Source organism: Cyrtonyx montezumae, unplaced genomic scaffold, assembly GCF_038088225.1.
Source record: "Cyrtonyx montezumae isolate F1298 unplaced genomic scaffold, pur_monq_1.0 scaffold_25, whole genome shotgun sequence".
Classification (NCBI taxonomy): domain Eukaryota; kingdom Metazoa; phylum Chordata; class Aves; order Galliformes; family Odontophoridae; genus Cyrtonyx; species Cyrtonyx montezumae.
In genome coordinates, this window is record NW_027071992.1 from 16438902 (window position 1) to 16454733 (window position 15832).

The window sequence follows — 15832 nt, forward strand, 5'->3', positions numbered from 1 at the left end:
AGGGAAAAACTAAGCATCTCTGCCATTGCTCCTTCAGCTAAAGAAAAAAAAAGAAAAAAAAAGTAAAATAAAAACAAAAACAAACCACCACCAAGAAAACAAATCTGCCATTATTATCTGCATTATGCCAAGGACTGGATTTTTTTTTCACTTCAGCGTTTCAGTACTGCAGAAGCTGATGTCACTTGCCAAGGAAAACTTCCCTCTAATTTGGCAAGGATACAGAAGTCCAATCAACTACAAATTGTAACACTGGCTTACATTGCTAGAAGAGAAAGTTAGAAGAGACTTTGCTGTATTTTTTAGCACAGTTAAAGCAGAAATAGCTGATCAAATGACAGATACTTTGACTGAATTAACTAGAACACCAACTGGATCTGTATCACAGGAACTTCAGACCTGCCTAGTATCTTGCACACCATCAGTAGAGCTAAGTAGGTAGTAAATACACAGGAAAGAAAATTACAGATATGATAATAGTGATTGTTCTTATTGCTGTAGGATTGGGTTTTTCCAGCTAAAGAGAGAAGAGGAAAATGCTGATAAGCTGGTGGTAGGAACCATTTCTTTCACCCCTTACTATCTTTTGCAGTAAGAAACAACTTTAGAGTTCACTTTCATTTGAAGTGAACTCATTTTTCACTTTTCATTCATTTCACCACGACTTTTACCCAAGTTACACAAAGAAGCACACAAGTCACCTCTTAGATGAGAGGCAGAAAATGTACACTTAGTCTTCTGTAACATCTACTAGCACCTGGTGTTCTGCTCAAGATTCAGTGCCTGTAGAAATACCTGTCATAGTTGGCAGTTACAAATATGCTTGTGGCAGCAGGAAACAATTGGCTCAAACTCTGCTCATTTTATTCAGTCAGCCTTTCTCCAGGGTTTGTTTTTTGTGCCAATATAAAAGAGAATTAAGCATCCCATAAGGAAGAGAAAAGACTAAAACTTACCAGCTTTACCTACTGAACCACAAAACAGCATGTACCATCACAATTAACAAAACACATTGTAAGAAGTCTCAATTTCTCACCATGATAAGCACTAAGAGAGCCTAAAAACGTTTTTTGACTCAGTTGCAGCTTCTGCAATTTTATTCTGACAATAAAACTCAATTCTCATATGTAATTTTTTTTCATAGTTTGTTTCACACTAGTTTTTACTGCAGTGTTTGTATGTCTCCATTGAACAGTAGGGCTAGAAAATGATGCACTCCAGTAGTTCCAGAATTCCCAGCACATTCATCTCCCATTATTATGGGCATGAATGCATCCAGAGAGGTCAATGCTTTTCCTCAAGGACCTTGCTTCATGCAGCAAAAAAAGCAGACCGACATACTGTGCCTATGAGAGTACAGCCATCAGCATTCCACAACCGAAGGACTCCACCACTGAAAACAGGTACTTGCCATTGTAGCCAAGTTCATTACTAGTATAAATCTCAAGCTATTCGTTGCTTTGGGTTCTTCTGGCAACCACTGCCATCTCCCAGTCTGAATATTCACTAGTTATTTTCCTAGAGATATTTAAGTGACTGCAGTTGCCAAGACAACTGCTTCATCAACACCAGCACCTCAGCTCATCTATCTTGGGCTTCCTTTCAGTTCACCATGACTTCTAAGAAATCAACTGCCAGCAGCAGTCATTTTGAAATCAACCCTCTTTCCTAAGCTTTTATTAGCTTTTGAGACCTCCTGTCCCAAGAATCTCGAGTTTCCTTAATAGGTACTCTTCCTCCTCTCTAGAAACAGATTTGTTTTGATTACATCGTCAGAAGCGAGGCTGCCTGTAAAGCTGGAAGTCTGATGCTTAAATTCCAGGGCATTGAGGTGATGAAGGGGAAGATTGTAATCAAAAGGTACACATTTAAATCAAGTGTATGCATGCCTGTGCTGTAGCTTTCAATAATTTACTGAATCCTCATTCTATTTTGTTTTCTGTTACTATGAGAAGTATTTAGTGACTCAGTACATTAGAAAATCAAACTCAGCTAAGTCATCAAACTAAACACACATATACATTTTTATTTCAATGTGATGGAAGTTCCACACAAATTAATAAGCAAGTAATCTCCACAGTTATGTATATGTGTGAGTATATATATACACAGTATATATATATATATATAGTGAGTATATATATAAACTGAGGCCTAAGCTGCTCCTGTCATCCTCTCATCTTCATGCCTCCATGGAAGCTGCTGCCTGGGACTAAGGCTTCAGATTCTGCTACTTCCACAGAAGTTGAAGTAGGGAAGTGCGACTCCACACAGTGCTTTGATCAGAATTGACATCTTTTAGAACGTAGGAAAAGCCAGCAGAAACACTGCAACCAGCTGAGTTCTCCTGCTAGCAAGCTACTGTACCATCAGCATCTGGAGCAGCATGAGCAGTCTCTCAGGTTTACACCTACAAAGATATAGTGGCTGCAACATTCATGCTGATTTACAGCTGCACCTGCACAAGCACTGCCCCAGAGAGCTCAGACCTGGTGGCTGTTTAGCCATGGCAACATGGGATTAAGCACAGTCTGCAGAACTTACCTGCACACAGGGTCACTTCATGACCAGTGTTAAAATACTGCGTTGCTGCTGCTAGGCCACTGTGGCATTTGGAATGGGTACATTATGCCACTGCTGCAATGCAGACATACTTAAACACTACAAGATGATCTTAATGGTCTAGTGCTGCAAACCTTGACTATTTGCCATGGTTTACAGTGTCAGAGCAGAAAGTAGGGAGTGTTCTTGTCACTGTACCTATTAACAAAAAGTTAACAAAATTAGAACAGGTGAAGATTTTATAATCTGCCTGAAACTCAAACCCTACAATGCACTTTAAGCTGTGACCAAACATTACTTTGACAAATATATATTCTGAAAGAGCATTTATCAATGCATTCATGATTAAATGAATAAGCCTTTAGCAGTTAGGAACACCAGCTTTCTTTATAGGAGGTACCTGCAGGTCAGTTGCACTGTAGTTTTCTATTTAAAGTGCATGCTAAGTGTAGAATTTGGCTTTCTGCCCATGTGTTTTAAGCTCAGTGTTGTGGCATAGCCTGGGTAATTGCACTTCGGGTGACAAGCATAACAGAACTCAGAGGCATGTCAATAACAGACTTCAAACTTCATCTTAACTTACCAGAGACCAGTCTTACTCTGCAAGAGCACCAGTTCCATGAAGCAATGCACCAGGCCACTCCTTGGCCATGCTTCAGTGCTGTGAGCTGTGCCACACTTCCATGCCTGACACAAATCCTGCGTGCCAATTTCACTACGCTGAGAGGCTTTATTTTGAACCTAATCCTCAAAGCACAGGAGAGAAGACCTGGGGTGGCTATAGTAGAAGAGCATAGGTGCTGGAACAATTAAGACAGTTCAGGACAGGAATCCCAGAGGTGAGAAATGCAGAAGCTGGGTTAATCTGAAATCAGTGCAGATCCCTCTGACATTTGAAGCAGTGAGGCAGCCAAGGAATAGCTCTGCCTCCTCCAACACTCAGTTTACCCAGATTACCTCCCAATACACTGCTTGTAAGAATTGTGAAGCCTGCACAACATAAGTCTCCCCCAGCAAGCCTACATGCCTAGGCCTTGACAGATTTCTCTTCAACACCAGGAATGTCCTCCTCCTCCCCCAGGTTAAGTTACACAACCCCAGCTTTATTTTTCACTCTTAGCAAATTGCTACAGCTGCCTCATGGACAAAGTCTGTGCAGAGGAGTATGACTTGTCAGTACATCAGGAGCTGTGCTGGGGTGCTTCAGAAAACTGCTCAGTTTTTTTTTTTGCCTTTCTTTTTTTAAACCAGGAATAAGTAGAAGTTCTTAAAAAAAAAAAAAAAAACCTTTGCTTCTGTGCTTAAGCAGCCTGTATGTTACTTACTAGGCAATTTCTTCAGCCCTTCTGGATTTAAGAACTATACGTGTAAATATATGAGTTGAATTATTGACTTCAGAAAAAAGCCTTTCCATTGACTAACTATAAAAAGCAAAACATTTTCTACGTACAGATTAAGTCAATCATTTTATATAAAATGTTAATTTCTCAAAGATTATATATACAAACTCATTAATAAGAGACAATCCATACCCTGTTCACTAAATTATACTGCCTCTTATTATTGTCAAGCAACACTTTGGCCCTACCTTGCACTGAAGCAGTTATGCCAGATCCACACACTTCTGGAGGATTCTTCAAATCCTAGCCCTACATCCTTCAGAAGAGCACCTCTTACATCAACAGATGCAGAACACTGCATTGTTCTTTCATTCTATTTGTGTGGTATCCACAGGCTGTTCTCAGTAAGTGCAATGCTTCACTCACACAAAGGGCCTAACAGAGGATGAATTCTGGACTGTGCATCCTTTTCACCCAATCTAACATCAGACTGCTGCCAATCACATTCAGAGTTAGGTATGACACAGCAGTATCTGATAGCTTTACAAAAAAAAAAAATTAAGAGTTCAGAAAAAAGTCTGCTGGCTTGCAAAACATTTAGTTGGCTCAAAGAGCACCAAGTAACATACATAACCCTTTCCTCAAAGGAAGAAGTTCACTTCCCAAATCCTTTTATTTCAAATTGGCATCATCTAGTTATAAATCTGCAAATTGTGATGTATAGATGCATAAATGATGTCAGTTTTATTGTATTACCACAGTTGCACAAATTACATATTACATCCAAGCTAAACATATGGAATCTTCTTTCCAGTGCTATCATTATGCTCTTCTGTTACAAAATGCATCCTTCATATATTATATATAATACGTGTCTATATTTAAGAAGTGATCTGTAACAGTTTAGATTACAAAAATTAAAAAAAAAAAGCCATCCATCCATAGTTTTATCCAGGAAAGATGATGCATCTCATCTTAACAGAACACAATTTTATAAGAAAAACAAAAATTCTTCAATACTCCCATTAATTAATTCACACTGAACAGTACAGCTAGTTAAAAATGATTGCACGCAAGAGTTCAACATACAGTCAATGCAGACTCCAGTCTCCACTCAGAGCTTTGTTAGATTTGCTGAAGCATAACAGGTTTTCTCCAACTTCAAATACAAGCTTGTTCTTGTTTTAACAGCAGAAACTAGACACCTTAGAAGTCTTGATTAGAGTAGACAGGTTAAAAATACTTCCCTGCTCTCTTGGAAACAGGTGCAAGTCATCCACATTGTCAGCAAAGTTAATAGCTACAGAGGGAAAGACAGAACAAAACAAACAGAACATGGGTAGGACACCAGGAGCACTCATGAGGTCACATGTGGTGGTCTTAGGTCAGCCTTCAGTTATGACCTAAGTACAGACAGGGCAGTATAGGAAATGAGATAAAGGAAGAGAGATGACACCTGAGATGGGCTTGGATTCCCAAAGACCCCAGAGAGCTAAAGAGGCCTGACAGCATCATGGTGATAGGCCTTTCAAGGCCAACCATGCCCTAATGCTGCTGACAAGATCTTAACCTATTAACACGTGACTTCACAGTGTGAAGAACTATCTGCTTAGACAATAAGGAAGATTTTAAGCATGGTGTGCAAAAGACTGCTGAGAAAACATGATATGGCATTTCACTGCATCCCCATCAGGCCTGGGAGAAGGCAATACCACACTTTAGAACAATTCTTGCTCCTACCTGACCTGATCACCACTCAGCACCACACCTGCATTTTCCAGCAGGCATCTCCCTGACTCAAGTAGACAGCACCTGTAGCAGGTATGTTAGCTGTGGTTTCCATAGATGACATTAAGGGCAGCTTTTCACAGTTTTTGTTGACCACTAGCTCATTAACTAATTGACTCTTCACAGCCAAATGTGGTTCAAAAGTTGAAGCAAAAGAATATCCTTCACATGAGGGAAATGAACACTACATACTTAGTAAGTACAAGATACTCTTACAACTTGGATGGAAGTTAAATTCATTCAAAGTCAAACATTAAGCAGGCTGCTTCAAATCAGCGAAATCTGAATATTACCCCTAATAGGGATATAAGCCAGATTTATTCCATAATATCCAGAAAAAAAGGAGCCAAGACCAGCAGCCTGTTGATCTCATCCCTCATCAGCAAAAGCCAATACAACTACAGCATCTTTCCAACTGGAGGATAGCCATGAATGATGTGTTTATGACAGTGAACCGTGCTATTATTGCCATTTAAAACGGAACTCCAACAGAGTGACTTTCCACAATAATCCTGCCTAGGCTGGTGTTTAGCTCCTGATGAGTCTGCCCATAAAGCTCTGAGGGTCAAAACAAACTTATTAATGACATTTCAAAAATAATCCAGCCTGCTTACAATATAGAAGCCCAAACATTCACTTACACTGAAATCTATTCTACCTATCCTAGCAGTGCCTAGTAGCACTGCTACTGCTGTGTTTCAAATTAAAGGCAGATAAACTTCTTCCACACAAATGAAAGACTGCTACCAGCAGGAAAAAGAAAAAAAAAAGAAGGTTATATTTCACAAGAAGTATATTCATCAAATTTTGAAGCACATAAGCTTTTGGGTTTCTGGCAGACATTGAGAAATGGAAATCATTCCATATGTTGGTCTTAGAGCTTTCATTTTTATATGGTTCATCCACCAATATAAGATGTTTGATTTCATTTAGAAGTTCACTAGTCTTTCATAGGAGAAGTAACAACAGGTCTTCTATAGAGGACCATTTAAACATGGCTGTGGTGGTCTCAAAGCTACTTGACACAGAATTATACAAGAGAAGAAGTGTTAGTGTCATTCACAGAATTTTGACACTGAAGTATTCAAGACAAGTTGAGCCTCCGTGTCATTTTTTGCTTAGCATTTAGAATAAATTATGGCTACTATACCCTCTGCTAACAGAAAACTCCAAATTTGGTTAGACAGATTCAGTTGAAGTGGCAGTATCATTAAGAACAGACAAGACCCTCTCTCTCCAACTTAACCATGAAGTTCCACACATCTTTATCTGAAAGATTTGGGCACTCTGTTACCAAACAAAAAATTACAAAGGATTTAGATAATAGCTACAGGACACCTAAAGGTACAAAAGAGATGTTAACCTCTCAAGTTATGCTACTTAATGCACTGCTGAAAGGCATTCAGTTACTAAGTGGGTACAGTTTCTACTCTGCAAAAGAAATAGAAGCACCAAAATGAAATTGTTCCCTTCAGTACATTATAAGAAGGCTTTTCTTTTAATAAAAGGTGAATGCTTTTAGACATAGTTACTCTAGCCAAGATATGCAAACACTCTCACAGTGGCATAGTTTACATCCATGAAATAGAAGCTTAGGCCTACAGACTTAATGCAAGAAAATATGTATCTTCATAGAATGTGTTGCAAGCAGTAGATACTGCACTGCATGGCCCTGCTTTGTCAAGGCCAAAGGGAGTGATGCAGAAGTGAATCTTGGCTTCAGCCTTTGCTCAGCTTGAACAGCAAAGGTTTCCGATTGTGGAAGAGTATAAGGATTAATTCAAACCCAAGAAGTTTTGCACAACAGAGTCAATTCTGGAACGATAAATTCAAAGTGGCACAACCTGTTAAGTTTTTACACTATTTCATTCTCTGACTGTTTTTCATAACCTTTCCAAACATTTTGCTACAGTTAACAAAAATGTACACATTCTTTATCCAGGACATGTGTCTTAGCTAGGATGAGACACATGCCTGCAATTTCAAAGTTTCATCTCTCAATAAAAGCCCTTCATCTGAAGTTCTACATGACTTGTATACTTATAAGAGAATGAAGTAGACCAGTAGGGATATCATGTCACTCTTTAGGTACTCTTTCAGTACTAAGACCTTGAGGACTAAGATACAGCCTGCCTTCCAGGCAGCCTTTGTTAAACACAGATACAATATTTGAGAGTGTTATTCACTTACAATAAACCTTGTATGATCCCTTTGTTTTCTGTGTGATAGTCTCAACTTAAAAAAATGATTTTCAGTGAGTCCTACACTCACATTTCAAGATGAGTAAAGACCATGAAGTATCCTACATGCACTCCATTCAGTACCTTTATTTTTTCTCACATTTACAAACCATTTTTGTCAAGGCACACAGTACCAGTGTTAGTACTGTTAAGTTGGTCTGGTCAGACTAAATGTATCCAGCAAGTAGCTACAGCAAAAGCTTAGTAAGATTAACTGCAATTCCTCTCACTCATACTGCTGGATAAAATACTAAGGTTTTAAAAATGAAGTACTAGAACTCAGAAAGCTAATTCTGCATATATGTGTCCATGCACATCTGGTCACATATAACCCAAATTGTAAGTCACAAAACCCCTAATCCATCAACAATGCAACCCATCTGTATCTCAGATCTGAGATACAGATTCAAGCTCTTTTTAATATCACTTCAGGTCTCTACTGCATGGTGCTCATTTTGCATGGAAAAAAACCCCACCACCATTATTTGTTGATCTTTAACTAAGGTGTTTTTGGTGATGTGCAGTTTGGCTATGTATTTTTTGGCTGTCCTCTGGTATTAATAATAATGAACCACGATGACTAAATGTTGGAGGTTTGACATTCATTGCATAATGTCATTGCAATCAAGAACTTGAAGATTAACTAGGTGGACAAAAAAATTAAGAATGCATTCCTAACATTATAAAGAAAAAGAATTTCCAGTCACTCACAGTATAGTAATTCAAAGAATGTAGATTGTTTCACACTGTCTCTAGAACAAACTGGCACAAACTTTCAAGAAGCAGTTCTTTGCATTGCTATCCAAGAAAAAAAAGCATTTTTTTTAACCTTTTCCAAGGATCATTCTGTGCAAACTCATGGAAATAGAGCCAAACAACGGAAAAAAATATGCAAGCCAACACATTCAATCTTTCCAAATGGAAAGCTTTCCATTTTTAAGTCTAACAGCAGAAGTAGGCTGTGCCACAGCTCTTCACTTGCCATATACCGGTGTCAGATTGCACATATACTTGTATTTTCAAGCAGTACCAGAACAACAAACCATTATCTGTCTTCATAGCACACACAGTAGCTCAAACTGAAGAGAAAAGCCCTAAGAAAGCACTAGGAGCTGGCTACTGCCACTGCGTTGCCCACTGCGTGCCGTGGAGAGGCAGCTGCACTGGACAGGCTCTGGGTAGGATTACCTAAAGGAGTCCATGCAGCCCATAGATGTAATCAGACAAATCTACATGCAACAGCAGAGCAAGAGTCTGACAAGTTTTGGCCTTAGAGTTACGGATCATAACAGTGCTTAGTGTCAGTGAACTGAACTCAGATTTCTTCCCTCCCTGCCTGTGGATGGCTTAGCTTTTCTTTCACTGTGGAAACACTTTGCTGCAACAGGGTGCACTTTAGATGTGCAGCACCAGCTCCACACTATTCACGTGCAGTTCTGTCTCCTTTCGCTGCAAACCTCTGCTTATTAGCATCAGCGATAGCTAAAGGCAGCAAAAATTGAAAATTAACTACACAAATAAAAATTATCTAGGAAGCTCACAGAACTCAGCTTCTGTGCAGACAGTACCACACCATTTTCCCCTGGCATCAAGTAATATTTTTTGTGAAGTTAGAGTTGCATAATGCTCAAGAAATTTTCATCTGCCCAATTCCAGGCTTTCTGGGAAGTGCCCTGTGATGCCAAACTTTTTAACACAGGGCTTATTCTTTATATCTTAGTTCATGTAGACCTCCTGCTCTGCAAAACATTCTCATATACTGCAAATTGCTTTGAATTCAAAACCAATTCCCTGAAAGAAGCAGAGATCCAACAATACAAAACTCAAAAGAGCCCATGGTTAAGGAGTTATATAAAAAAAACCAAGGAAAATAATATCCAAGCCCCCAATTTACTTAAGACACTTAAGCATGACACTTGCTTTCCCCCCCCCTCCAACTTGTGTCAAGACTTGCTCCTTCAAGCAGCAAAAATACCTTGTGAATTAAATTGCCTTAAGAACTATCAAATAGCAACCCCAAGAACACAGTTTAAGTTTTACTTGTTTTCTTTCATGTTGTGTGTACTCATTCTCATCTACTCAGCCTAAATCATCTCCAAAGGAGCTTTCAGTATTGACTCTTGCTCTACAAGAAACATGTTTCTTGACACAGCATTCTTAGTCAAACTGTGCTTCTGGGCCGTGCTATGTAATTAATAATGAAGTTTCTACTTGTATATGTACGTATTTTTTTTTAACCTGAAAGGTTTGCTCACAGTGCAAGCAAAATACTACTTGACTATATTATCAGTGTTCAAGTCATTTTTTTTTTTAAAGCAATCAAAAGCTGTGCTACAAAGATACAACTGCAGCAAACAGAGCTTTCAGTGAGCCACCAGGAAGCATATTCCAATAGTTTTGGTGGTACCCCAAGACCATCACTCAATTAACAATACTTGGCAGAGGTTTATCAGTCTCCAGGCTTTGAAGGCTCATGCATGTGTCATGCTCCAATATAAAGGAGGGAGACGAGGTTCTTTATATGTATACCCAATGGCAAGAAGACACAACGGGTCAAATGTTAGCCCAACCAGTTTATTACAAATCCTAGTTGCTTAGGGATATGGGGAAGGGAAGGTGGGCGATAGAAAAGAGATGAAAAGCAAGGAGACTTGGCAGAAAGCAAGAGAGATATAATCACCACTGCAGTAGGTCTGTTGATCTCAGGAACTTGTCAGGTCACAGCGGGGAATGGGAGATGGCAGCAAGCAGGCCTCAGGGTCAGTTCTAAGTCTCTTCGGGAGTTCTCCTCAAAGATTTTTTTTTCTTTGGGAGTTCTTCTCCAAAGTTCTTTTCTGAAAGTTCTTCTCCCCCAAAAACCTTGGTTCAGTGAAGGCCTTTTATCCCCCGTTTCTCAGGTGTTTTTTCCTTTTCTCTTTGTGTGACATGTCTGGCCCAACAGATAAGCCAGCAGCAGATGTCGCCTTCATTGCCATGCAGGAGCATTGTTGTCTTTTTGTGGTGGTCAGCTTCTCCAAGCAGTAGTACCCCCCCAGAAAAGACTATTTGCACCTATTTCTGCTTATCTTTACAACCATAAGCAGAGACAATGGCACCATAACACCCATCTAGATGACCGGCAGTTATCAGTCAGAGTCTTGTCACCAGAAAAGGCCTTACGAAGCAAACTTTGAGACAAAGGAAAGCAGTTTCTGTCTTTCACAGCATGAAAGTAAGATATTGGATTAAAGGACGTGGCAAGTGAGACAGGGAAAGTTTCATCATACGTAAGCCTCTACTACTGAAGAGTATCACAACCAACACCTACCATCATCACCAGATTGCAGCTTAACAACCCTCTCTTCTGTCACTACCTATTTAAGCAGCTGACTCCAAACAAACAAACAAAAAATGTTATCTGGACACATGGCAAAGAACTCTTTCAACTGAAGACACCTATAGCTAAAAGATAGCATGGATAAACTGTTTACATTCAGTGTAACGTGGCCGTCTACTGCAAAGCCAGACAAACATTCACATTATTGTAAACTGTGAACTCAGTAACTGAATAAACTGTGTGGAAATCCTTACCTTAAACACACAAGGCCTACCCACCTTTCCCTTCAGCAAACCCAGTAAATGAGGTATTAAAGAAAAATAAATCAAGTTAACTTGCTGTAATCAAGCACATGCAGCCAACCTCAACCGATTGAGGCCAGAATACAGGAAAAAACTCTGGTCAAATCCAAGGAAAGGTCCTTGCTGACAGTAACTGAAGGTCAAATGTTTGTTCTCACCATGGGACTTCTCTGGGGGAGGACTTAGCATCACTGACCACAAGGTAGTTTTGTCTTGCCAGCAGGTAGAACAAGGGGCAGCCAGTATAGAAGACAGTCAAACAGCTTCCTTGACAGAAGCAATGTGGAACTGAAGCAAAGAGCTGCTCAAAACATTATTCCCAGTCATGCCAAATGGCTATGTATTAAGCTCAATAAGTAAGCAAGAGATTAACAAGGGAGAGGAAAGCCATGCCAACACACCAGGGGTCATGGCACAGCCCACACTTCAGCTAGTTCTGTAATGAGGACTTGTGGCTCAGGACTGCCCTGTTCCACACCAAGCCCTGCACAAATGGTCACTTCTGAACACTGCTGCCCATCCCACCCAGCTGAGAGGACCTGCAGCAGAGCTAGGCACAACGTAGCCACCAACAGTAAAAGCCCGTGTAACCAGCTGCTAAAGTTTAAAGTCATTATTCATTTTATTATGGCCTGTGCTAAGGTACTGATAACCAATACAAAAATGTAAAATTAAGCAAGACATGTTTTCTGCTCACATTTATAAAATGGTACAGTTCCTGGATTAGCAACTGAAACTAGAGTCTACTGAAATGTTGCACCAGCGTTGAACAGCAGTAGCACCTCTTAAAGAGGTGCAGAGATGGCACTTTCCTCACTTCAGTTAATTCAGCTAGCTCAACAATCCACAGAGAAAGGTCATATTTCTCCAAGGATAAACAAGGTGCCAAAACTGGTGAAAGCCTCATGAACATGAACCAAGCATCTGTATTCCGATCAACCATCACTGACACCTTCTGTATTAAAGTCTCTTTAAATGCCCCAAATCCTCAAAATACTTATACTTCAGTTTAACTAGAAAATTTTGTGCTTTCCCTTCAGCTCTTATCCTCAAATCACACCTCAACCAAATGGAAGAAAGTTCCCAAGCCCTCACTGCCACAAAGTTCCACACAGCTACAGGATGTAACTTTTTATTATTTCTAATGCTACTTAATATTGGGAAACCTAAAATAGAAAACAGTAAATACAGATATTCAAGTCATCAGGCCAAGAAACCTCAAAAAAAAAAAATCAGAAACTGTTTTTGAACTGGCATTCACCTCAAATGTAAGTGTACACCATGAAATTAACTCTACCAAATAAAGATGAGGCTAACATTCTAAACTTAAGAGGTTCAGTAAGCTAAGTCTAAGATATTTAAATCTTTGCCTTAGTAGCCCCAAAAAGACAAAGACAAGCAAAAAATTTCATAACTAGGGCAACTGGAACCTTCACTCTCCTGACAGAATTAGGGACTACGATCAATTTTTTCAGAAATTGAGAATTTAAGATGAATTATAAAGATCATACGCAAAGAAAAACACCAAGCATGTTTTCTCAGACAAAAAGAATGAGATAGGCTCCATAAAACAGACCTGAACATGCTGCTTGAAGGCAATTGCTAAGCTGCGGAGAGGATAAAAGCATCCTCCCATTCGCATAGTATCAAAGGATCAGTGTTTATAGAAAAGAGGAATTTAGAGGAAAGGCACTTCAGCTCAATGACAACAAACAGCAGAAAGCCATTGCAGTCACAGGGCTGAGGTGAGGTAACACTAGCAGTCTTGCCAAAGCCTGCACTTGATGAAGGCACATCCTCAGATTATTGCACTAGCTGCTTCAGCTTACTTTCCAAGAATGATTACAGATATGAGGTCCACGCAGCTCCTAAACCAAACAAATATTTTGACCCCTTGTGATTTCTCTAAAAAATTGATGAGTAATGTAAGTGCAGGGAGAGGTCACCAGTCCATTCTGATGCACAAATGACCCAGTTACTGATCCAAGACCACAGCGACTTCCTGAAGGAGGCATAATGGAGGTGAGTCTAAGAATACACATATCACACCTACATGAGTAAGCCAGCCAACTCATCACAAAAGGAAAGCCTGCTGCCAAAATGTTCCCTTCTTTCCAAACAACGAGGCCAAACTGAACGTGACTCAAATCTATTATTCCCCAAGTTACAGGTTAATTTGGTTTTGCGAAGCAGACTGCTTAAACGTCAATCCAGAGAGGCTGAGAGGCACCAACAATGCTTGTTTGCCAAACAAAGGCCTCATCCTAGCTTTCTTCCAGCACCAGAATCAGGGAGGGAAGAAAAAAAACAGGAACTAAACTGATAAGTCCTGGGAGATAGGACCTGGAGGTGACAGTTTTGTCAGAAACCATTGTGCACAGGGATATGCCTGGTGCTCATCTTCTGCAAGCGTCAAAGCTTTTGTTTCTTTTCAGCAAATCATGCAATTCTTCAGGTATTCTCCCTTCAGTTCCTTTTGGGTGAGGAAGTGCCGAATTTGCTTCTTTCTCTATTTAAGAGAGGGGAAATCACTACCACAAAAGTTTTGCGGTTTTTTTTCGGGGGGTGGGGGGGGGAGGAGAGGGTGAACAGGAAAATATAGTGAGGAATTGAAAGCAAGCATCCACCTTCACAAACTAAATACTGCCGTGGCTGCTCTCTGAAGTTTAGAGGAAAAGACGCATAATAAGAACGTCAATCACAAAGAACAACACTGAAAGAGCCCACCCGGCGCCGGGGGCCGCAGACAGGGCCTGGTGGGCCCCTGCAAAGCCGGGACCTCCCGCCCGGCCCCCGCCCACAGCGAGGCCGCGCGGTGCAGGCCCGGCCGCCGAGCCGCGGGGCCGGGAGGGCTGGAAGGCGGCGGCGTGGCCCGGGCCCTACCTTGAAGTAGCCACCCTCGTAGAGAGTGTTGGGGGGCCCGAAGATCGCCACCTCCCAGTTGTAGAGGTCGGACTCGTCGACCAGGGTGATGCGGAAGCCTTCCACCGGCTCCTCCTGCAGCGACTTCAGCTCCAGCATCAACGCTTTCTGTGAGCTGCTCATCTGCTGCTGGGCCATGGCGCGGCCGCCGCCGCCGCCCCGCTGCCGCTCCAAGCCTTGCCCCGGCCGGTACTGCCCCGCGGGCCCCCGCCCCTCCCCACTCTAACGGCCACTTCCTTTTGTGACGGCGCCCGCTCGCCGCTGACCTCAGCGCGCCGCGCCGCGCCCCGCCCACGTCTCCCCGCCCCTCTCGCGAGATACCACGCCCCCGCGCCGGCGGAGCCACGCCCCCACCGGAGGGCTTAAAGGGGCAGCGCCGCCTGATGGGGACCGCCGTCTTGCTCGGGGTGGGGGTTGTGTGTCTGGGGTCAGGTCCTTTCCTCTTGGCGCTAGGTCGGAAAGGTGCAGCCGGAGCGGCACGAACCCTTTCCTGGTGATCAGCACTGTGACAGACAGCAGCTGTAATCACGGTGGGAAGCCACCATCCTAGCGTTGCTCCGGCTGTGCTTTGAGGATAGAGAGGGTAATGGTGAGGAAGCCATTTTCAGAGAGAGGCCTTACTAAGTGGCCTTGTGCAGAGCCAGCGTCCCGTAATAATCGCACAGCCAAACAGTGAAGCACGCAAGTGGTTCTGAGTGCTGGCTCAGGCGTGGGCCCTGTTTCCATAGTGCCGTGCAGATGCACAAAATGCTGCAGCCACAGCCGCAGCCCCAGAGTAGTCTTGGGCTCCTTCCTGCCATATCCCATGGGGCAAATAAACGCTTCCATAGGCGAGCAGTCATCGTCCTGCATAGGTAGAGCTGTGAGCACAGACCTCTGGCAGTGTTAGGGAACTGGGTTCTGCAGCAAGTCTTTTACAAATTAAATAACAAAGCAGTTATCCAGAAAGAGGGCAGGCAGCGCAACATGGATGCAGATGGCACCAGTCTGCATTTCGCTTCTGGAAGCACTGAGGCACACACCTGCCTGTGGCATATGAGAGGACACAGAGAACAGGCAGTGAGCTGGTAGTCTTGCTCCAGACAGGGTTTGTCTGATTATAACAACAATAGTTTTAATAGCTGATACGCTGTGATGAGTTCTGATTTAGTTACCATGACCCCAGAAATGTCAGAGCTATTTGAAGGCTCAACTAGGATAAGTGCAAAGTGTTGTACTTTGGTGGGGCAATTCTATGTAATGTGTACGGACCGGGAGAAGAACACAGTGAGAGCAGCCCTGCAGAGAAGGCCTTGGGGGCCACTATGGACAAAAAGCTGTGCATGAGGCAGCAGTGCAGACTGGAAGCCCAATGCATCAACA

At 41.9% G+C, this 15832-nt stretch overlaps 1 protein-coding gene across 1 annotated transcript in view; it reads right to left on the bottom strand.

Moving 5' to 3' along the window:
* The window catches only part of UBE2R2 (ubiquitin conjugating enzyme E2 R2), a 53594-nt gene extending 38899 nt beyond the window's left edge, over positions 1–14695 (bottom strand). The window contains exons 1-2 of the mRNA XM_065740118.1: positions 14692–14695; positions 14432–14638 (exon numbers count right to left, since the gene is read on the bottom strand). Of these exons, the coding sequence (XP_065596190.1) occupies positions 14432–14608 (177 nt within the window). The 5' untranslated portion in view covers positions 14609–14638; positions 14692–14695. The remainder of the gene's footprint in view (positions 1–14431; positions 14639–14691) is intronic.
* Between the last annotated feature and the right edge of the window lie 1137 nt (positions 14696–15832).